At 33.9% G+C, this 23,944-nt stretch overlaps 3 protein-coding genes across 5 annotated transcripts in view; 2 read left to right on the top strand and 1 right to left on the bottom strand.

Annotated features, from left to right (window-relative positions):
- Nucleotides 1–1,133: 1,133 nt before the first annotated feature.
- On the top strand, nucleotides 1,134–14,502 carry LOC110020426 (zinc finger CCCH domain-containing protein 17-like). The gene is made up of 9 exons (XM_020718523.1): nucleotides 1,134–1,848; nucleotides 1,947–2,042; nucleotides 2,120–2,209; nucleotides 2,320–2,421; nucleotides 2,570–2,716; nucleotides 6,524–6,643; nucleotides 6,720–6,779; nucleotides 13,757–13,854; nucleotides 14,116–14,502. Exons 1-9 carry the CDS (start codon nucleotides 1,399–1,401, stop codon nucleotides 14,261–14,263), a joined length of 1,311 nt encoding a protein of 436 aa, XP_020574182.1. The 5' UTR covers nucleotides 1,134–1,398; the 3' UTR covers nucleotides 14,264–14,502.
- Nucleotides 14,503–16,065: 1,563 nt separating this feature from the next.
- Nucleotides 16,066–16,974, top strand: LOC110020395. Its single transcript, XM_020718483.1, has 2 exons — nucleotides 16,066–16,506; nucleotides 16,589–16,974. The coding sequence occupies exons 1-2, from the start codon at nucleotides 16,066–16,068 to the stop codon at nucleotides 16,862–16,864; spliced, it is 717 nt and encodes a 238-aa protein (XP_020574142.1). The 3' UTR covers nucleotides 16,865–16,974.
- Nucleotides 16,975–17,816: 842 nt separating this feature from the next.
- The window catches only part of LOC110020414 (cell division control protein 2 homolog A), a 72,475-nt gene continuing 66,347 nt past the window's right edge, over nucleotides 17,817–23,944 (bottom strand). For all 3 annotated transcript variants that reach the window (XM_020718506.1, XM_020718503.1, XM_020718504.1), the window contains exons 4-9: nucleotides 20,316–20,436; nucleotides 19,526–19,699; nucleotides 19,032–19,195; nucleotides 18,857–18,944; nucleotides 18,479–18,532; nucleotides 17,817–18,105 (exon numbers count right to left, since the gene is read on the bottom strand). In XM_020718506.1, coding sequence (XP_020574165.1) covers nucleotides 18,016–18,105; nucleotides 18,479–18,532; nucleotides 18,857–18,944; nucleotides 19,032–19,195; nucleotides 19,526–19,699; nucleotides 20,316–20,436 — 691 coding nt within the window. In that variant the 3' untranslated portion in view covers nucleotides 17,817–18,015. The remainder of the gene's footprint in view (nucleotides 18,106–18,478; nucleotides 18,533–18,856; nucleotides 18,945–19,031; nucleotides 19,196–19,525; nucleotides 19,700–20,315; nucleotides 20,437–23,944) is intronic.

Raw genomic sequence — 23,944 nt, 5'->3', positions numbered from 1 at the left:
TCCCAATACGTAGGGTCGGCTACATGAATCTTTTCTCTCCATTGCGTCATATTTAGTGTCGTATTTTCATTTAGTTCTAGTAAATTAAGATCATTTTTAATACAATAAGCCCAAGTCTTCCTAGGTCTACCTGTGCCTTTCTTAACACAAGTCGAATCTAAAACATCTACTCTTCTAATCGGATCATCAGATGGTCGATATTTAATGTGACCAAACCATCTAAGACGACTTTCTCTAATCTTGTCCGTCACATGAGCCTTGGTGTCATTGGCTCCTAGCTCGTGTCGGTCGATTCCTCCGTGCAACTTTGGTCTTTCCCCTCCCATCACTTAGATGGTGTTGTGGGTCTGACCACTTGTTGTGTCGAGGTTGTGCTACCTGATTGATCATGCCAGTAGTCATATGTTTTTCTCAAAGATTAAATCGTGCATGTGTAAGTATTTTGGGACATTAACTGAGAAATATTTAATCAAAGACATACACTTGTGGAGTTATTTTAATCGGGTGAGAAACTCTTATTTATGTATGAAAAGATATATTTTGTTATTTTAAATTCAAATAATGTTATTTTTATTGTGATGTAAGAGAATTAGATGATATAAATATAAAAAAAATGTAAAATTTTGATTTTAAATATCTAAACAAATATAAATTTGATTGTATGTATGTAATTGCCCCATTTATTCATTTTTAATTAAACTTTCAAAATTAAATTTAAAAAACATTTATAAATAAATTTTCATAAATAAAGTAGCAAGATTATTTTCTTAACATCCAAAATTAAAACTACAATCTGATCGCCAATATTATATTACACGTGTTATCGCCGACGCGTGATATAAAAGGTAACATCGATGTAACACTTTCTGCAACTGTAGTTGTTATGAAGCTTTAAAGACTAAATTACAGCCTTTGGATATTCTTAAGATTTGTGCGACGCGTAAAATTTTTACAATCCGATGGTCGTTAATTGTATATCCTTTTTCTCATAAATACGATAGACCTGCGATATAGCGACGGCGGCTGGCCTCTATCCACCTTCATTTCCATCTATTTCTCTCCTTATATCTCACCTTACATCTCCTCTCTCCCTCCTTCCTTTTCTCTCTCTCTTGCTTTCTCACTTGTCTCTCTCTTCTCTCTCTCTCTCTCTCCCTCTCTCTCTCCCTCGCGATTATAATCCACTGCTACTCTGCAACGATTCAGAATCTTGCAAAGGCTGATCGAGGTAGGAGGGAAGGGAGGTCGATGCATTTACTCTCCTGCTTGATTTCCAGGCTGCCAACTGCCAGCTGGTCTCTTTCGCTGCCCCAATCTCGAACGCTAGAGTTTCTCTCTGCGTTCTAGGGTTACTGCGACTTCGTCTCTTGGATTGGTATTTTTTTTTTTTTTGCGTCGATGGACATCGAGAGGTATGGAAATAGGAGGATTCAAAGTAGAATTGGGTCTCAGGCGGCACCTGATCGAGCCAATAACAAGGTCTGTTACCACTGGAGGGCGGGGAGGTGCCACCGCCACCCTTGTCCGTATCTTCATAGCGAGCTTCCGGAGCATTCTGATGGCGGCGCCAAGCGGGCGGCTGTGGCTGATGAAAGGGGCTTCCGTTCTCAGGGCCTCGTTTGGAGAAATCCTAATACGAATGGGAATTCTGGTCCCCATTCAAAGTGGGGCAAGGGCCGCGGAGGGGGCGCTGTTGGTGGCGTCAGACCTCAGCGCAAGGCACTGGATACGATCTGCAGTTATTTTATCTTGGGTACTTGTTCTTATGGAGAGAGTTGCAGGTATTTACATTCTTGGTTCCTCAGCGACAGCATCGCTCTCTTGACTCCCCTAAAAGGTCACCAAAAGGTAATTTTCATCGCCCGAATGAGCATTTCAGCATATTGCATACACGTTGCTAAATGTTTTGAGGTGCTTTCTGTGGTTTAAACTATGTCTTTTTGCAGGATGTCACCGGAATTGCCTTTCCAGCAGCGTCTGATAAGCTTTATACAGGGAGCAAAGATGAATCCCTTCGGATTTGGGATTGTCAGACTGGGCAGGTTCTTCTCAGTCGCTTCTCACTATCATCTGTATATTGGATATGAAAATTAAACATTTCAAAATGTTTTCTTGATAGTGTGTCGGGGTTGTGAATTTGGGTGGTGATGTTGGCTGCATGATCAGTGAGGGTCCATGGATTTTTGTTGGAGTTCCTAATGCCATTAAGGTTAGATTATTAAAATGATTCAATTGAAGTCATTTTTTGTTCTCATTGTTTCTGTGTAGGCTAAGTTTTCTTTTTTGTTTTGCGAACCTTTTTGCCTGGTAATTAAGCAGGCATGGAATACGCAAACTGGCACTGATCTAAGCCTTAGCGGGCCTATTGGACAAGTTTATGCGATGTCAGTCGGTAATGAGATGTTATTTGCTGGAACACAGGTACATAGTCATCCACTGCTAAGTGAGATTTTCTCAATTCGCTACATTTCCTTGCACAGGTCATGATTTTGCTTGTTATCTATCTCAGAAAGAGAAATGAGGAATCCTTATCTTTATCCTCTCGTTTTTGCTTTTCCCTTTTTTGTAGGATGGACGTATATTGGCATGGCGGTTTAGAGCTGCTGGGGACTGTTTTGAACCAGCTGCATCTCTTGTAGGTCATCAGCTTCCTGTTGTTTCACTAGTTGTTGGAGCAATGAGACTCTACTCTGGTTCCATGGATCATACAATAAGAGTAAGTTTAATGATTTTATAACTAAACCTTAGCCCGCAGTTATAAGGTAAAATGTTTTATTGCATAACTTTCTTGGAGGCTGGAAGCACGGGAAATTTAACTTGGACATAAAATCTTCTTTTAATTTTTTATCATTTTATTTGAGGCGATTCATTTTTCTTAGAAGTGATATTATTGGTATAAATCTCATTGAAATACTTTATGTTTATTTTTCTTTTAATTGGATAGTCTAGCAGTGCAACCTCTACCAAAACTTAAAGCCATACCTTGCATTAACAGGCCGTTCTATCTATATGTGTCAATCAGGAATGACGGAGATTAGACAACTAAATTAGGAGTTTTCTATAATATGAGCTTTCTTATTTCCAATATATTTATGCTGATTTATTTCTCTTTTAGCTGAATATTTAGATTACTTTATGCTGATTTATTTCTCTTTTAGCTGAATTTTTAGATTAGGAATATGTATTATTAACTTACCTAAAATAGATTATACAAAATATTTTGTACCTGAAATAGATTGTAAGATTAATATTTAATGGAATGAAAGCAAAGGGAAAATGTATCGAGCCTATTCAAAATTCAGCCTATTTTTCTCATAACTTTGACATGGTATTAGAGTCAAATTTTTGCCCTAACCACCAATAGTCGTTGGAGGACCGTCAAGACTCTCTTCCCGCCCTCTTGCGGGAAGGGAGGAACTATTTCTTCGCCTTCGATTCTTCTTCTACTGCTTATTCCCGGGCTGTTTTGTCCTCCTTCGTTTGCGTCGTCCTGTTTCGATCTTCGAATTGTGGTTAATTTTTCAGCTACAAATAAAGCTCCCTCATATGCCCTCTAAGCTTCGTCCTTCGTCTTTTTTAGGAGCCTTTCTATAAAGGTTCTGCGACTGCTTGTTGTCTCTCACGGAATCAAAGTACGATCAATGGCTGATTGGAACCAACACCTGAGAGAACCCAGACATCGTATTTTCTTGTTATTTTTGCTTCTTTTGTATTCATTTGATCGATAAAAGTGTTTTGGATTGGACTGCGATTGGCGTTGCAGATCCAGGGGGATGCGGAGCGTAAGGCCGGATCCGACGGATAAGGATGCAAAGCCATTTGAGGTGGATCCGACAGACAAGGACACAAAGCCATTTGAGGTGGATCCAACCGGGAGATATGGACGATACAGGGATCTTCTAAGTACTAGCGCAACAAAGAAGGTCTACACGCGAAGAGATGGAACTTATTATGATGCAAAATGCGTTCATTATGGAATACAAGGATTCTTGGGTTGAAAAAGGGTTGTTATGTTTGTATTATTATTCGTTCAATTCGAATCTTTTTTGCTAGGCATCGCTGCTTCTTTCTGGATCGATGGCTTCGACTTCGACAAACCATAGATCTTAGGCTTCAGCATTCACGGCTTCGACACTCTCGGCTTCGACACTCTCAGACTTACTCTTAGGCTTCGACACTCTCAGACTTCAGCACTCTCAGGCTTCGACACTCTAAGACTAAAACACTCTTAGGCTTCGACATTCTCGGCTTCAACACTTTCGGCTTCGGCACTCACGACTTGAGGGTTTTTTGTCCTGACAGTGTTATCATTTTCTTGTTGGCAAATTAATGATTTCTGATCAGTCAACATCAATTTGAGAGGGGATGTCAATCAGGAAGGACGGAAATGAAGGACGGAAATCAGACAAGGACGGAAATCAGACAACTAAATTAAGAGTTTTCTATAATTAGCAGATTCCTTATTTTCAATATCTTTTTTCTGATTTATTTTCCTTTTAGCTGAATATTTAGATTAGGAATATGTATTATTAAGTTACATAAAATAGATTATACAAAATATTTTGTACCTAAATATTTTGTACCTAAAATTGTAAGATTATTATTTAATAGAATGAAAGCAAAGGGAAAAGGTATCGGCCTAATTTTCTCAAAACTTTGACAGTATGTGCACCTGTTTAGACTAGCAACCTTTTTTTTTCATTTAAACAAAAGGGAAGCCTTCTTGCGATGTCTAATTTTATTCTCACCATATCATCTAATTACATCGACAAACTGATTTGTTATTATGGTTATATTTTAGTTTAAATTAAATTTTAGGTGCATATCAAATTTGGAAAGTTTATTCTAAGCTAAAGCCGAGACATGCAGAACTTTATCAAACGTGAATTCTATAATTTTCTCATTTTCTTGCAATAGTTTTCCTCATTGAAATGTGATGGTTCAATTTAGGTGCGTTACATGTCCCTCGCAAATTTGTTTGAAGAAACTTATATTTGAAATTTCATGCATCACAAACATCCATTCAGTTGCTTGTGAATGACACCCTGAATTGTAAACTTAGGGAAATAAGTTTCTTTTTGATGTTTTGTTAGTGAAATTTTTTCCTATTTGGCAGTGCATTGCTTGTGGTTGTCTTTCCCAAACTTTACATACAATTTTTATTTGTATGGTGAATATATCACTAAATATGTTCAAAGAAGCTTATTTCGAAACTTTTGAGAATATGTTTTTGACTTTCATGCACCACAAGGTCCAATTCTTTGCCTTTAAATGACACCTTGAATGATGAACTAGAGGAAATAAGATTCTTTTTAGGTGTTTTGTTTGTAAATTTTTTGTCCTGTTTAGGTAGTACATTGATTATATTTTTCTTTAACAAACTATCCATACTACAATTTTAATTTGCGTGGTGAATACAACAGCTGAGTCACCACTTGTCAGTTTGGATCGGTACAGGTTAATGTTCATCTTTTTGAGAGTAAAAATGATTTCTGTATATTGCAACATGCACAGCATTGCCACATGAAGTCAAGTTGGAAATTATTTCAAAGTCCTAAAATATGTTAGGATTTTTGTCTGCTTGTTTGTACAAAGTAATTTCATTTGTGTGCCTCTTTGGTCGCTCACTGGAAATCAAACTAATCTATGCAACACAAAACTCTTTTTCTAAACTTCTGATAATAAAATATGACATGGCTTTTAAAGTGTGATGTGTCTAGAGGTATCCCTATTGCTCTCATTTGGTTATTGCTATGGGACCTTTGATGGTTAGCAGTTTGGCCATACTAATATTAGGGGGCATTCACATACATGGCACACAGTTTTCGTGTATTTACATATCTCACACCTAAGCTTCATATTTACACACATAATATTCAAATCTTTATTATCACATGAAAAATAGCTCTATTATCACTTTTTAAAAATGAAATTCACATTTCATGCATATGTTTAAAACACCAAAGTGCTATGCATGTAAACATGAAAGCTTAAGTGTAAGATATGTAAATACATAAGAATTGTGGGCTACGCATGTAAATTTCCCTAAATTATATTGTTTATTTGTTTCTATTAATACTTGTATTGTGCTGCTTCCTATTATTCATGCTTGATATTGGAAAAATATTCGTGTCTTTCATTTGTTCCCTTTAGAACAATCATTTTTCATCAGCCTTTACCATTGCTTTTTTTTTTTTTCATAAAATATGAGATTATGATTCGCTGTTTTTTCACATATTGGGTTGAATGACAGTCTGTTGACCCTGATATGTTAGACCCATTAATGTTGGGTCATCCATCCCGGATATGAAATGTGAATGTGTATCTTCCATAGATATGGTATGTGTGCTTGTAGCTAAACAGTGCACAGATCTTTGTTTCCATATCCATTCAGAATATTTGATTACTAAACCTGTCTACTGGATGTCAGAAATTATCATAATCTGAAGTTTAGTCACTTGTTAGAGTTTCTTTTCTGTTCTCTAGAGAAATGTCCTTAGTTTGTGGTTTTTCATGTGCTTAGGTTTGGGACCTTTCAACTTTACAATGCATCCAGACACTGACCGACCATACATCAGTTGTCATGTCTGTATTATGCTGGGATCAATTTTTGTTATCCTGTTCACTAGATAAGACGATAAAGGTCAGTTTCTGACATGAAAAGTGATACTCTGGTAATTCATAAAATCAACATCTCAATTCTTTACTGTCGATTTCAGGTTTGGGTAGCTACAGAAAGTGGTAAACTGGAAGTAACCTACACCCACCAAGAAGAGCACGTAAGTGATCCTTATTGCTGATGATCTATTTTTTGAAGTGTTGAGTAGCCATACAAAGAAGTAATTTTTTTCTATGATGTTTTTGGCCTTTAAACAATTCTTGTTGCATTATTAGTCTTTTTGTGGATGAAGTGCTATATAATTTTTTTACAGCGTTTCTGCTGTTACTGTGAGATATGTTAATTGTTTGGGAATCTGATACTAGCAACTAAAGACATTGTGCATTGTAGCATTGTATTTTGTCGTCACTATTGTTGTAAACAAACTACAATACTCAAAATGTAGGAGCCACCTCAAGCCCCCCTGTCCCATCTCTTGGAGTTGTTAGCCTTTATGTGTATAGGATTTGTTCTGATTATGTAGGCATATTGGAAATTCTTTCCTCATGTGAAGGGCTGTTCCCCAACAACAATGCTTTAACCCTCTACTCAGCTGCCTTCTCCAAACCCACTGCCTCAGCCTTGCTGCCCCCTCCTATTAGATGCTAGACCACCACCTCCCTGCATTCCCCTGCAGAAGTGTCACACCACTTCCTCCTTTTCTACACCTCCAAGCATCTGTGCAGCACCTCCAGTTTTACTACTTGTTTTCTTTTAGCTTTTGTTTTTGTATATACTCTTCAAACAACAGAAAAAATGTTCAAAATTAAAAGAAAGCTTTTGTACTTTTCAGTGCAAGACATTTGTGTTGCAATGCCTTATTTAGCAAATTTATTTTCTTCATTTGAGCTAGTTAGACTCAACTTTATTTTATGTAATATTGAATTTGTGCTGAGGAGTAGTTTCAAGTCAACTTGAAATCACTTTGAGTTTGTTTGGAATTGATGGTTGGAATTTATGGATTTCCTTTTAAGCTGGCTTAACCCAATGTTTTAATCAATTTTGTGCAAATTTGAAGTCATGCAGATGATTAAGATTTGGAGTTCGAATGTTTTGGGATTTTTCAACTCTACCTATAAGTAATCTTAAAAGAATGTCCCTCAACCTGGAGCAATGAATGCATATTGTAGTCTTTAACTTTATTCGGCATGGGAACTTCCACAGCAGTTTATCAAGATTTTAAAGTTCATTGGTTTTTTATTTGGAGTAAAACTAGTAGATGAATGCCATGGTGTCTTCAGATTGGTTTGAAGTGATTTCAAAGTGCATTCTCTTCGATTCAAGTAAAAAAAATACAGTACTTCCAACTGCATGGATTTATTCAGCTTGTTTGACTGTCATTTTTGGTTGGTCGTTTGTCAGCTGTCAGATATCTTGTTTATAATGAAGACTCGTTTAGTTAAAGCCCTTTCAAGTTTTTGCAGGTGTAAGTTTGCTGATTTTCATTAGTCAAAAGAATACTAAAACTTGCATCGTGTAAAGTAGACATGATATGACTAAATTGAATTCCATATTTTCTGTTTCACTCAAAATTAAAAAAAAAATCTGCTAAGTACTATAGTACACCAAAATTCATATAGAATAGTTAGATTTTATTTGGTTTTGGTTTTTACCTATTGAATATCATAATTTTGTACTTATTGCTTCTGGAAGTAATGCAAAACTAGAGAAATCATTCTAATTGTTTAAGAAAGTTGAGCACTGCAGTGGCAATCTAAAGCTCATCATGCATTAGGTTATCTTATGATATATTTAATAGTAATCTCATCGCCTTCCCTATTCACTTTAAAATTTGTCTTTATTGATGTTCGATGACTTTTCAATATTGTTGTGTTTTTGGAACAATTATTTTTAACATAATCTTCTTACATTTTCTTATCAATACCTTCTTGTTAATGATCTTGACGTCTAGTTAGTGGTAAAAGTAGGCAGTACCATTCAAACTAGAAGGCACATTGCTTCTTTACTATATGTGTGAATTACACTCGCTTGGTTGAAATATCTTCGTTTTAGATTGATGAAAATCTATCACAAGTCAACCAGGATCAGAGATTTTGTACATTCAAAAATTGATTGATTTTGAACATTTTACACTCTCATGTTTTATGAAAACTAGGTGAGGAGCTGAATATTCTGCAAAGTTGGTTAACTGGAGATTGCTACTTGATGCGAAGTGGGGAGTAAATATTAGGATTCAGTCAAAAGCACGTGCCAAGTCTTCATCATAGTTTTGATCAGTTGGTCAAAATATGGATTAGGATTCATGGAAGAATTGCAACCAGTTTTTTTAAGATAATTCGAACTCTTTCACGAGAAGTTTGGTTTGCTCTGATTATTTATTCTAAAATCTTTGAAAAGGCTAACAAGGCTGCATGACTTCGATTTTTTTTATTTTTATTTTTTTGTTCAAATTTGAAGACAGTTGGCACCAAGGTTCTTTCCTGCAATCTGCCTAAGATCTATGATCTGTTGGTCTATTGATTAGGGGCAGACCACCTGCTCTGATGAAACTGCAAGCTCCTCATCCTGACTATGTGCAAACTGAAAATAAAATGCAAAATTTTAGCTATATTTTGATAAATTTGCAGCTTGGATTGGTGTTACCTCTGTTGTGATGTGGAGATATGGGCTTGAGTCATGAAATAATCTCTCTAATCTTTGGGTAGTTCTGCACGCTTTAATCCCTTTCTAAACCCTGCACAGACAGCATGCTTGCCCATAGGTTTATTTTATTCGTTTGAGCAGTTTTCCCTTGCTCTGATGATGGTCTTTCTCGAGTCCTTTTATTTCTTGAGGATTGAATTACGGAAACTAGAAAAGCATTTTGTCCGGTGCTTTTATGGCAACATGAAGTTTCTTTGCAAGGAAATGGATATTTTTTGTTGACGTATCAAATAAATTCTGTTTGGGTCTTTCCTGGTGTTATCTTGACGTTTGATTTCCTTCTATTTAAATTTAATGTGCGCTTTTCTGACAGAAGTCTAAGATACTTCTCCAGAACGCTGTTTGTGTTGGTCAACATAGGACCCGGTAAGGTTAGGACTGTATTTGTAACGAATTTAGATATATTTTACCTTTTATGAAAAAATGTAGATATGCTATTTGAAACTTCAATATCAGAAGTACTGTTTGCATTGGCCAAGTTCTTAGACATGCAAATTTAGTACAAATGCTAATTGTGCTAGTTTACTGTCCATTTGCTTAATTTCACATTATTTGAGGAGTGGAGTTAGCTCTAATAATACTTGTTTCTTAAGTATTAAGTGGAGTTAGCTATAGTAAGATTTTAGGTGTAGATGAGGTATTTATGAAATTTTTAAAGTTATAGGGCATATTGTAGTGATTTGATTAACAAATTTTTTAATAGTATTTTGAAAACTAAGAGGATGACAAATAATTAGAGAAGCAGTGATATAAATATATAAGAGCAAAATAGAATTTAATTATTTTGCTAACTATAGAGGAATTAAGTTTATTGGTCATGTAATGAAACTATGGTAGTTGTAATGAAATAGTGGCTTACAAAAAAATAGATGAATTTTAGAAAACCAAGTTGTTTTCATGCATGAAATTTCTAAAGAATTTTTTATGTGTTTTTATTGATCTTGTAAAAGCGTATGATTGGATATCATAGAAATTAATTGATATGTTTTAAGACAAAAGATTATGTCAAGGATAGAGGAAATAACTAAAATGGTTCCGCTAACTATTCTTGATAGGCCATTCTAGTCCTAAACCATGTAAAATAATTGATTTAGTTCTATAGCACTTTAAAAAGGGAACAAAACAGTCATGTCATCTAAATTAATTGAAATTGAGGTTAACAATGTTAAAAATGAGGGTATTTTAGAGAAATATATTTTTTTCCTTCAATTTTTAATTAAATCTAATTTTATACTTATCTTATTTCCTCATGGATTTTGATCATACAATTTGCGGAGGAAGAGTTTTTATAATTTTTTTTTTTGACATTTTTGTTACCTTGGTTCCATTATAACAAAAAATTAAACTCACTATTTTTCATTATAATGGAGTTAAGATAACAAAAGTGTCAAAAAATTATTTACTATAAAAATTCAACGTATTATATAATTTTCATGATCTTTTATTCATGCTTCTTGTATGTAAAATTAGTTGTCATACATGAGGAATACAACAACTGTGAAATTAGATTTTACCAGAAAGTTCAAGAAGAAAAATTTTTCTGAAGATAAATCTTTAACTTGATAAACTTTAATTTATATTAGTTTAGATAACAGGACTATTTTGGTCTCTGTCTAAAGACTCCGAGGACTAAATTAGATTTCTTACATAGTCTAGGACTATAAGAGCCCCTCAGATTCATTTATTGTTTCAGTTTTGGTCTCGTTAAAGATATATTGATGTTATCAAAGATATGTATTAAGGAGCATTACTTCATATCATACGTAGTTATAGAATCACTTGAGAGTTTTTAATTACTTTAAATTTATTTTAATGATCAATATTGAGTTAATATCATTTTGTGTTAATTATGTGGATGCTTTCATGAGCTATTCAAAATGAAGTCCTTGGTGCAATCTTTTTATATTTGATGTTGTTCAAACTTGTGTGATATCTTTTACTATTTTAGATCTATTTTACATAAGGGTAGAAATCAATTAGAACAACTTTTAGATGATTAAAATTGAGAATCGCCCTTGGAGTTTTGTATCATGGGAACATATTATTGAGGCTTAAAAAATTATAAAATTGCCATTAGGCTATTGATATTATATAGATTCTAATGTTGAGCTATAAATAAATCGTTGATTTCTAACTTTTTTGTGGCAGAATGAGAATGCTGAAATGAATGCATTAATAGAAGTTGATTGAAAATAGATTTATATGATTTGGATCTGTACAACCAAGATTTGAAAATGCCCCCATTTGATGGGTTGATAAAAATGTATAATGATTAAGAACGAAATTAGATAAATCTGAAATAGTTGTGATATGACCAATGATGTCAAACTGATTTGTGAACGATAGGTTTAAAACCTTTGACAACACTCTATCTGAATGAATGAAAAATGATAATGTATAACGATAACTTGAAATAGCTGGGATAAGGTTAATGGTGATGATGTTTGTATGGTTGGGGTCTTTGCTAGGTATTACTCAAATTGCTTTTTTAATTGTTTTATAGATCAGTTTGATCCTTTAAACAAAATTTTAGTTTACTTTTTTGTTCCACCCTTGGATATTTTTTGAACATGATCAATATGTGCTTCTTTCAAACTAGTATGCTTTGCATTGAAATTTTGGTATTGTGCTTGGGAAATGGGAGCGAACTCTCTTCATGAAACCCTTCCTGAAAGGCTGGTATGTTTGGTTTTTTAGAATTATCTCAACCAATTCACCTCCGTAGTTATACTCTTTAAATATAAGTAGCAATGTCAATACGGGGTTCATGGATTGGAAAGGCGCTTCTAGTGTGCTTTGCAATTTTTAGTGCATTAATAGGTTCAAAGAATGTTCCAAAAATATTGTCAGACTGTTTAATTATGCATCGTTATACATCAGTTCTTGGGTTAATCTGAGCTAAGCATGATAAATGTTGTGGGATTGTATTTAGTTGTCTAAAGAAAATGTTTATGTAGTTAAAGAAGGATTGAAAAGTACTATGTGAGAGCGATACTGAAGACTACATTTGTCATAATTGTTTGGAGTGTTACTAGGTGGGACAATTAACTGTCACTTGATTTGAGTAATGCAGAAATATTGTTCTGTGAAAAGGTTTTAGAATTAAAATGGTTATAAGAAATACAAATATTTAACAAAACAATATGAAATAGTGATGCTTATGTGATGTACATTCAAATATTTTTATTCTTTTACATAAATAATTGAGCATAAAAAATAATGCAACGTTTTGGATCAGGGCTAGACATTGACGAGGCTCACGTAATGCTCTGTGATAAATTTATATTATGATACTAATGCATTGATCTTTGATTGGTGGATGTTAAACTAGGCAAAAAAATTCCAAATTGATGCTGCCAATTTTCAATTCAAAGTGGACCGGTGCAGTGTATTTGGTTGTGCGGTAAGGTTATACAAATTTGAGGAGATGGTTTTTGTGTGTAAAGTTAACGTCAGGATTCCAAATTTAGAAATGGAAGGGCTCAGAATTGAAAAGATTCACATTATTGTTATTTGGCATTTATTGATCGGGTCATTTTCTTGCCGGATACATACTTGTGTGAAGCAAACCTTTGGTTTCATAAAAAAGAAAGAGGCCGAAAGAGAAATGTCGCATTTTTAACCTAAAGTGATTCTTATTTATATCTGAATTAAGTCATTGTGGTTGGTTTTGGTCCAAAGTATTGAGCTTTTATTCTTTTAGAATATTAGTGGAATCATTTAGTGGTGCAAACAAACCTGTTGCGGATCAACTATACCATCTCATAATTCAAATATTATGACTGAAAAGTCAGCGTAATAATTATATATCTAGAAACATAAGCTAGTAATAATATTATGACTTAACATTTCAGTCATAAGCTTCATCGATATCCCAAGCTAATATGAAGTAGGTTGGTTCTGTGTTTCAATTGCAAACAATTTAGATACATTTGTGTTTTGATGGTTGTGCAGTAGTATAAGTTGTTATTGCCTCTTGAATTTCCTACTATATATATATTATCATGAAATTTTACTTTTATTCAATTTTAGTGAAATTGTTAGCCATTGTAGAACCTAATGTTAGCACACTATTTTCCTCTTTATGTTCAATTTAGTGAGTTTTTTTTTTTTTCAATTCTGATGTTCTTACAATGTCTTATGAGATTAGTTCTCGTAGTAAGTGCCCAACTAATTTATATGTGGCTAATTTAGCCTTAGAGTATCACTTTTATTTAATAAGCCGGCCATCATTTTTATCAGTTTTATATAACTGATGGATTAGCTAATAGAAATGTGATACTCCTAGGTTAAATTGTTCGCACAAATAATGGATGGACTATTCTAGTGTTTAATCCATACTTTGTGGATGGTTTCATATCATTGCAAGTTCTATTATTTTATTTAAAAACATTCAGATTAACCAGCTGTAATTTATCATCTGATTTGTCTCAGGGTGTGCTTGCATTGTGCGGTATGCATGATGCACAAGCCAAACCAGTCTTGTTTTGCTCTTGTAATGACAACACTGTTCGCCTTTATGATCTTCCATCGTAAGTATATGATCATGATTTATGATCAATACAGTACTGTTATTATAATTATGGGGTGTTTACATGCATACCTCTCATTTCCTATGAATTTATGTATCTAACCCTAAAATTTAGCTTTTACATTTAGACCACCCAAATCTTTCATATCACATGAAAAATACTCTTGTATGTTTGTTGTGCATACGTAAGAATTGAGTGGTATGTATGTAAACTTTCAGCAAACTTTTATTTAAAATATGTATTCTCCTCTTTTTTCGTCAGATTCAATGAGAGGGGTAAGATATTTTCCAAGGAAGAAGTGAGAGCGATACAGATTGGCCCCGGCGGGCTGTTCTTCACCGGAGACGGCAGTGGGGAGCTCAAGGTGTGGAAGTGGTTGACAAGTGAGGTTTCAGCTGCTGGACAATAAAGAAAAAATGAGACTCTCAACTCATTTGTAATCATATATTTCCTTTTCTTATTTTTATGCGGATATATTGAATTTTGATGGAGGAGAGATGCAAAGGAAGCAGATTTTAGTGGTCCATATTGTAATTTGGTTTAGCTGTGTTCTTCCATATTGTAAGCCCGAAGCATATAAATATATATATATATTCCAAATAATGAACCTTTTTTAGGAAGATTTACAAATGTACCACTCAATTCCTATGTGTTCACATATGTAAAACATATAGAACATAGATTTATATATATATGTCACCTTATGTAAAAGTTAAAATAGTGATATTTTGATGTGATATGAAAGATTCGTATGGTATAAATGTAAAAAATAAAGTTTCAGGTGTTAGATTTATAAATACATAGGAACTGGGTGACATGTATGTGAAATGTATTTATTTATTTATTTATTTTTTTTTTTTTTTGATGTATTATCATTTTTTATCTAAACCAACCAATCATTATGTTAGATGAGCTGCGCAAATGGCAATAATGGTTTACAGAAATAAGAGTGTGAGCTTTTATTTATTTATTTATTTTTTTTGTGTAATTTTCTGATTTTATTTTGTAAATGTTTTCGTTTAAAAAATATGTGAAGTTCATTGTAGGGGTTTATACAACACCTGTTGGCATAGTGTTCTCCTCCTTTTAACCACTGTTTTAATGGGTTGTGAAAATGGGCTTGGATATGAGCTGGAAGAGAAGAAGTAAATGTTTATGGTTCAATGGTTGAAATTAAAGTTAAACAATAATTAAACATATTCTTATCCTTTTAATGAGTTTTTTTATATATATTTATGATTTTTAATCAAGATTGTGAAAATTGGTTGAATGTTGAAGTAGAAGTAAATTTTTATGGTTCAATGGTTGAAATGAAAGTTAAATCGGATCGCATAATAAATATTTGAATTATTTTATATAATTTAAATAATTAAATAATGATATATTAATATTTATTTTGTTGATCCAATAAATAATATTTTAATTTAAGATAATTCTCTTCAATATTTTTAATAATATTTAAAATAGAATTTTTAGATATGATGCTTTATCATTTATTTAATTTAAATATTTTCATTTTGGCTATCTCATCAAAATAAAAGGTTAAAATTGAATAATGTTTGAACCTGTTGGTTTTTTAAAAACATGAAGAGTTCATCAGTTCAACGTTTGTTTTGATTGATTCAATCGAGTGCTATGCATAAACGGTTTTAAGCATGAATGGAACTAGGTACGGTTGAACCGGCCGAACAGCTGGTACGATTCGGCTTTTTAAACCATGGTTATAATCATTAAATATGAACAACCACAAAATTATGAAAATATTTCTTTTAATGAAGGTTTATGATATTATAATTTTTATATGTATTAAATTATCGTTTAGCATTTTAACCTGCTAAATCAAACATAGGAAATTGCTCGCTTCGATTAAATAATAGAGAAATCGTATGACTTAAAAACTTTGACTATAAGTTTATCGTGTTTTCAAGATATATCTATATATGATATTATTAAAAAGTGAGATAATATCAGCTTTATAAATAAATCCAATCTACAACTCACTTTATGAAATTAGCTCAGTTACACATGACATCAGATTTCACAATAGGATAAGGCAGATAGAAGCAACAAACCCTCACAGCCACATAATCTATTACTTGAATCCAAAACCAAAAACCTTACCTTTCAATTTCCCTCCCAAACAAAATGCTTAGCAAAACCCCCTCATACAACCTCCCAATATCCCACCCCTTACCTTTCAATTTCCCTCCCATGCTTTGCAAAACCCCCTCATACAACCTCCCAATATCCCACCATCCATCCCCCCCAACTCTCAACTGCAGCTACAGGCCTCACTCCGCAAGCAGCCATGAGACCCACCATATCACAGCCACACAATCCTCTTCCCAACCCACCACCCTCTTCAACATCAGGTTCCAAACTCTGGAAGCCTGCAGGCTTGGGATAGGCAGATACCCCGACTTTGACTACAATGCCAATGGCGGCACCAGCACCGGCACCGGCATCGGTTCGGCCGCCGGCAACTTCGATGCACCAGACAAAATATCCACCATTTTCGACATCGAAAAGCTTTACATCCCGCCGTTGACCGGCGCAACGACGAGGTTTCTCGGCCTGCCGTTGCCGCCGCTCCTCAAGATTGACATTGCTCCTGAGATATTTCAAGGGAGTATCAGTAGATCTAGTGGAAAGGTAGGCTTTTTTTTAAACTCATTTTGATGACAATTTTGGGCAGATGTTTATAATTTTTTAGGACTTGATGACCCGAGTGCAGGTGGAGCTGCATTTCAGAGCCAAATTCTGGTTTTCGATTGGGAGCGTTTATAGGGCGCCGCCATTGATGGTTGAGACTGTGCTGACTTCAGAGGAATCGAAGGGGGGATTGAGAGGGGGGAAAGGGGAGAGGTTGGATGAAGAAGGCAAGTGCAGGTTGGTGGGAGTGGCGACTGTGGATCCCATTGAGGATTCTATAATGAATGCCTTTCTTAGTCTTCCGACCGAATGCATTGCTGAAATTAATGCTCAGATTTTCATGACAGCTGCTAGCTAAAACCTGTTTCTGTCATGCAGACAAAGGTGTTGTACATGATTTGAACTATTATTTTGATGTTTTCATGCTGTGTTTAGGGTCTGGAGGTGGTTTAAATCATCGAGGAATGAAGAGGCTACACTTTTATAAAAATAAAAAAATATAAATAATTATACATTAAAATATATGTTTTATTTTTTTAAAAAAGATGGTGACAATAATATTAAAAATTTAATTTCTTGTAGCTAAGAAAATAATGTTCGATGAAGATAATGATAAAACTTATATAGACGTCATCAAAGGGCAGACATAACTCTTATATCTTTAACATTGAGAAAATACTATATAACTATGAAGTTCATAGCATAATTTATGAAAATATATGTTCATGGAATTTTCTCAAGCGTTACAAGCTGTACTTTTATTCCGATTAATATACACTTTATATTTTCATATGAACATAATGTAATGAAATTTATTGATTATTATACATTTTATATTTTCATATGAACAGCTTGTAACAAAATTTATTTTAAATTGTCAATACAAATATACATACCAACCAATTATAATGTATTTACATGTCTAACATCTAAACATCATTTTAATTTACATTTCTACCAGCCAAACCTTTCATATCACATAAGAAAAAAACAACATTATAACCTTTTATAAGTGAAATACATATTTTCATGCATTGATAAGGTAACATATACGATATGTAAGAATTAAAATTTAGCGGTTAGACATGTAAACACATAAGAAAGAGTGGTATAAATGTCAAACTTCAAAAACTTAAATCTACTGCAAACCAAATGTAATGAAAAATGGGAGACAAGAAGATAATATTTCTGCTAGAAAAAACAAAAAATTCACACGGTTCTGAACCAAGCAGTATTTCAAAGCAAGAATATGAATATTATATATATTTAAAACGAATCCTAGCAAATCAAATAGACAGCAGCCCCCTCTGCTTTCTGTCAAGACATAACTGAGTTCAAAAGATCTATGTAAGGGACACAAACAAACACAATCTTTACAGAAACTCTTCCAAGAAACAAATGGAAGCACACAGCTCAGGTAGAATAAAAAGTCCACTGCCTGCTTATCAAACTTAATCAGAGATAGAACAAACAAACAAGTAGACAGGAAAGAACAAAGAAAAAGCCTTATCATGGAACGACCCCAAGATCCTTGAAATACTCATGTTGAAGAGCCTGCCGAGCTGTGATTCTTTTACTGGGTTCCAATCGGAGCATTTTCTGAAACACGCATAAAATCTTGTTATGTTCTGTTGATTATAGATAAAATGCTGATATTGATGGCCATTTCTCGTATAGTGGGAGACGTTTTTCCGTTACAAATATGTTCATTCAATGATTATAATAGACTAATGAGCATATAATCTTGTCATGTTCCAGTTGGACTACCATTATTAAAAAGAATTATTGAAGAAGAATTCAGAAGGTTTTCTAGATTGTAGATTCGTTTTATCCGTAAAATTTATCTCAAAACAATCAATCAAAAGGTTGGATTACAGAATCCCCTTGCAGCTGCAACTTTTTTGGCTTGGGATATAGCATACTTCTTAATTATCAGGATGGTAAGAGAAAGAGGAAAAGCCTAGTTACTTACAGAAAGAAGATCAACTCCCGCAGGCTCAAGGTTTGGTACCACTGTTGCTAGGTCCTGCAGAATATAGCGTCCGTATAAGTTTATTTCAAACAATATGTATGTTATTTGCATGAGGGCAATTACTGCGCATATGCCAAAAAAATAATAATAATAAAGATTTTCATCATATTGGCCAGGGTGGAAGGCATTATCAGGCAATGATGGAGATGAAGGTTAGGGTGAAGTACAATAATGGAGTTAGAGGGAGGTGGTGGAGAGGGCTGGGAGACAAGTTAAGGCGCAGGGGAAGTTGTGAGGCTCATTGACGGCTTTAAATAAAATCAACATTTTGTAAGGGAGTTGCTGAATTAGAAAAATAGACACATTTTAAGCCCATACCTTAGAGGGCCACTTGGGGAAAGCAGATTTAAAGTCAGGCAAGGATGAAACACCTGGCCAAGTTTCTTCATTTGGGGTTCCTAAAACTCTACAAGAACACAGTTTCAACGAATTAGTGGATTTCATAAACTGCAGTCTGTAATTAAAAGTAATTAATTTGATTACTGAGCAGAACCTAAATATCTTGAACAATTCATCAATCTCTGAGTCTCCAGGAAACAATGGTCGCTGATTGACCATCTCAGCAAAAATACATCCAACTGACCACACATCCACTGGGGTAGAGTATTGTCGAGCTCCAAGGAGAATTTCTGGTGCTCTATACCAAAGTGTGACCACCTGAAAGATAATAAATGAGAGCTTAGTTACAAGGTAATTACCCGAAAGTGAGTTTCCTCGAGACCTATATATCATGCAAGCAAAGGGAAGATTTAGGTACATTCCACTAAATTCCTATTTATATACATATCGAACACTTAAACTTCAATTTTTACGTGCATACCATCTCACCTATGCATGAAAAACTGTATTGCATATATTTTTTTAAAGTTAAAATAGAGGTATTTTTTATGTGATAAGAAAGATTTAGGTGGTATAAATAAGAAGTAAATTTTAGAGGAAATGAGTGGTATGTATGTAAACGCTACAAAGCAAAGATGAAAGAAGCACCTCGTGTGTAAAAGTCCGAACAGGAATACCGAATGCACGGGCTAGTCCAAAGTCCGCAAGTTTCAAAGCATTAGTCCGCCGATCTATTAATAAGTTCTGTGGTTTCAGATCTCGGTGAAGAACCCTATGTGAATGGCAATAGGCAATGCCACGGAGAATCTGGAACAGGAAAGACTGCAAATAAAATAAAATAAAAAAGTTAAGCAAGCAAAGGGTCAGAATGATGGAATCTTAGGTCCCCAATAATTATTCTACCAATTCTACATTTCTTTGAGAGAATTCTACTTTGAGCATTCTGCTGTTTCTGAAGGTAGCCATCCAATCCCTGTAGATTGAAGTCTTAGCCATTCTGCTACGTCATTATAGTGTATGAAGCTCTACAAATGTAGGGTCTAAATACATTTTTTTATCAAAATGTAAACTCAAGAGAAAAATAAATTATCCACAACTGAGAAGAAGTCAAAAAAATTATGCGCGTCTTAACTTCAGAAAACTAAAAAAATATATAATCGCTAATATTCAAGACCCAACTGAAAGGGCTCAGATAAAGGCTCATAAATAGCAATAGGAAGGAATGAAGATATATCAACAAGAAAAAGAAAGACAAACAGATTTAAGAAGATAATTTTATGCTTCAAAATAGTTATTAAATGTGGATCACTACAGAGGAGCTGATGGAAAAAGCACAAAACATTCTTCTGACACAATCATCCAGCCATAGTTAATCATCCTAAAATCTAATAATTTTTTAGTAATTCATGTGTTCTTCAAAAGGAAAAAGGAATCTCACTTTCGTTAATCGTGGATCTTTGGCGAAGTCTGGACATGAATCCATGTGCTTCTTCAAGTCCAAGTCCAAATACTCAAAAACTAAGTATATTCGTTTCTCACTGTGCACAACATCTTGCAACCTGTTTAAATAAAGAGCATGTGACGTCACTGAAAGGAGAAATAACAGTTAAAACTATAATATAACATTTTTATATGACAGCAAACAAACACTCAATAGTCGCGATCAACAAAAGGGGCCAAAAATATCAATTGAAACATTATATAATTTGATTTCATGCTTATATTATAGTTAACTTCTATCTTTCAGCAAATGTTTTGGTAACATGGAAACTTTAAATAATAATTTATTTAAAAAGAGAAAAAAATTGCCCTCAAGTATAAGAGGACATAAAAGGAACCTCACATCAAGCTATTATTACCATGATTAATGAAATCAAAATAAAAAAGAACCTCACATCAAGCAAATTACCACTCAAAAATCAAGATAAAAAAATTGCCCTCAAGTATAAGAGGACATAAAAGGAACCTCACATCAAGCTATTATTACCATGATTAATGAAATCAAAATAAAAAAGAACCTCACATCAAGCAAATTACCACTCAAAAATCAAGATAAATAAAATGGGGCAAAAGTATCAAAGGAAACATTCTATAATTTGATTTCAAGCTTACAGTATAGTTAACTTCTATCTTTCAGCAAATGTTTTGGTAACATAGAAACTTCATATAATCATTTATTTAAAAAGAAAAAAAAATGCCCCAAAGTATAAGAGAGCATAAAAGGAACCTCACATCAAGCTATCATATAACTCATAACAATGAAATCCTACTCTAAATTGATTGCTATATTTAAATTAAATCTAAAAAATAGCCATCTACCTATTCTTATGTGATCAATTTAAACACAGAATATTACATTTCTCCAAATAGTCCCTTGAATGTACAAGATTGATCTAAAATGGTCGCTCATGCATAAATTATGATAAAAAAATGATCCTATTCTAATCCCTCAAATATACAAAATTAATCTCAATTCAGTTTGAAAAATAGTAAATTGTGAATGAATCGATTAATAAAAAGCTTTTAAATTTGGAAGAGAACTAAAACATGCCTCTAATGATTGATCTTTTATATTGCCTTTTTTATAATGTATATATTTTTTGCAACTTTTGCAACAAAATATTTATCATTAAATGAATTAGATTGCATGCTCCAACAACAACAACAACAACAACAACAACAACAATAATAATAATAATAATAAAGATGATTTTGTTGTGTCCAATACATGCTCATATTTTCAACAATGGATATGTCTATGTTTATCTTTGTATGGATGCATTATAGCTAGTGAAGTGTTGGCTAGAGAAGTGCCTAGCTTCAAGAATTGGATAGAAAGTAGAACACCTTATCTTGATTGAAGAGATGGGTGCTAGAATTTTAGATGTTGAGGATAGGGTGTCAAAAAAACTCGTCGTTCGCCAACAACTCGTGTTTGGTTCGCTATGAAACCCATGTTCTGTTGGTTTGATAAACAAATGACCCAAACATGAATAAATTTTTTGAGCCTAACACAAACAAAAATTGTTCGATCGTGTTCAGCTCGTTATTCTTCAAATCAATTAAATTTTAAAAAATTATTTATATATATATATATATATATATATATATATGTGGTTGTTCGCTCTGTATGTTGTGATCACTTCTTGTGACGTCGTCGTTGTCTTCCCCGGTGATGTTGTAACCCTGGCAGACGAAACAACCTCCACTGACGTTCGCTCGCTCGCTTGCTTGTGCTCGTCAATCTCCTCTGCGATCGTCGTCTTATCCGGCGGTTGTCTTCCCCTCAAGTTATAAGGAGAATCGTGATGGTACAGGTGACAACCCCTTTATTAAAAATGCAAGCAAAAAAAGTGGGAATGCAATACTAATTTTTTCTTAGTCAGAAATTTCAACTTTGACTGACAAATTCAAATTTTCTCTCGTTGGGAAATTTCAGTGGGACACCTGTCAGCCATTAAAATTTGGGAAAAAAGTATTTGATTTAATATAATATATATAATTTGTTTAATTTTAAAAATACGAGACCGAACCGATCTCATATAAACGATAGTTTAAATAAACGAGCACAATCCTACAAGTGACATATTTATCCCGAGAAATAGACATATCACTTATCCATGAGGCTTGATTAAATAAACTAAAGAATTTATGACATCCGTTTTAGTCTACGAACATTTATGTTGACCGACAAATTCCCTTATCCAATATTAAGAATTAGATAGGGTTTATATTACCTGGGTCCTTAAAACTCCCTACAGAAGCAAACCCTTATATTTAACTACCTCTTAAATGATTGAAATCACTTAAGAGCACTCTCGATGATGATCAGAGGTATCTATCTTCATGAATTCAAAGTTTGGGGTCTTCAAGATTGAATATAAAAAATTCAAGTGGGGAAGGAATCAAATGAGAACACTTATTTCTGGAGTCAAGGAAAAGAAAATGGATGTCATGGATCATGAGGCTAACCTCGGTGACTTCCAAAACTATCCTATTGTTTGACTTCAATTTCAAGAAGATATTATTTGATGTTTCATCCTGCCAATTTTATTATTTAGGACTTATATTTGCGTGTCATGGCAATACAAATAGTCTGGAAGATATGAGAGTTTATCTCGTATCAGATGACAACCTCGGAACCTAAAACGGGTTAGGGCTTAAATTGCACAACCTGACTGTGCAAAGACCTAAAAGATAAAGTAAGGATTTATGTCGCGCTAGACAGACTACCTCGAAATCTTATGATTTGTTATTTAAACTAGAGAAAGATATGTTGTTGAAGATCGTCATCCTCCACCTGTTGCTTTTCCGTCTTGCTGACCATGAAGACTTGTTCAAGCTTCAAGCTCCACGTCGTAGCACTTTCAGGTTTAATGTTGTGTTTAAATGTACATGCAATAGTTGGGTCTCAATGGCCCGATGTACCTCTAAACATATCTCCTACTGTTCTCTGCCCAAGGAGTTTAACAAGTGCATTAAAGCAAATAATGCAATAAAAAGAACAGCGAATTACAAAAAACTTAAACAAATTGCTAGAAATCCGACATAAAAAAATCATAATAATAAAAAAAACACAAACAGGTAAAACAAAACATGATGTCACGTATAAAGGGCCAGGAGCATGTGACTTATACGTGATATTGGGAATGTCCCCAATTGTCAGGAGGATTTGACTCCAGAAGGATTTGACTGTAAGACTCAAGCTCAAATCCCGGAACATTGGGTTTCAGGAGGATTTGACTGTAAGGCTCAAGCTCAAATCCCGGAGCATTGGGTTTCACTGTAGGTTAAGTCATGACGGGAATTTCACTACTTGATTTAATTAAAAGAAAGTTAGAAACCACATCTTCGTGCTCCTTATGTTTAGTGTTTTAATCGACTTGTGGAATAAAGTCAGGTGCTTAGTTTCATCACTCATTTAAAAATTAGGTAGAAAAACTCTCATCTAGGGTGTGCTTCTAAAGTTTAGAAAGTCTATGCCTCTAACTTGTGCTTGAAGTGATTTAAGGTGTTGTGTTTTTAATGAAGTATTTTTCAACTAATCCTCAAATAATTTTTAATTGT

This window comes from Phalaenopsis equestris, unplaced genomic scaffold (assembly GCF_001263595.1).
Source record: "Phalaenopsis equestris unplaced genomic scaffold, ASM126359v1 Scaffold000096, whole genome shotgun sequence".
NCBI classification, from domain to species: domain Eukaryota; kingdom Viridiplantae; phylum Streptophyta; class Magnoliopsida; order Asparagales; family Orchidaceae; genus Phalaenopsis; species Phalaenopsis equestris.
This window is presented reverse-complemented; position numbering and strand designations above follow the sequence as displayed.

Excerpts from the sequence above, each read along its gene's own strand:
- LOC110020426 (XM_020718523.1), top strand. The coding sequence starts at position 1,399 with ATGGACATCGAGAGGTATGGAAATAGGAGGATTCAAAGTAGAATTGGG. Across the intron at positions 2,422-2,569 it reads TGTTATTTGCTGGAACACAG|GATGGACGTATATTGGCATG; the intron begins GTACATAGTCAT and ends CCTTTTTTGTAG. Across the intron at positions 2,717-6,523 it reads CCATGGATCATACAATAAGA|GTTTGGGACCTTTCAACTTT; the intron begins GTAAGTTTAATG and ends TCATGTGCTTAG.
- LOC110020395 (XM_020718483.1), top strand. The coding sequence starts at position 16,066 with ATGCTTTGCAAAACCCCCTCATACAACCTCCCAATATCCCACCATCCA. Across the intron at positions 16,507-16,588 it reads TCAGTAGATCTAGTGGAAAG|GTGGAGCTGCATTTCAGAGC; the intron begins GTAGGCTTTTTT and ends ACCCGAGTGCAG.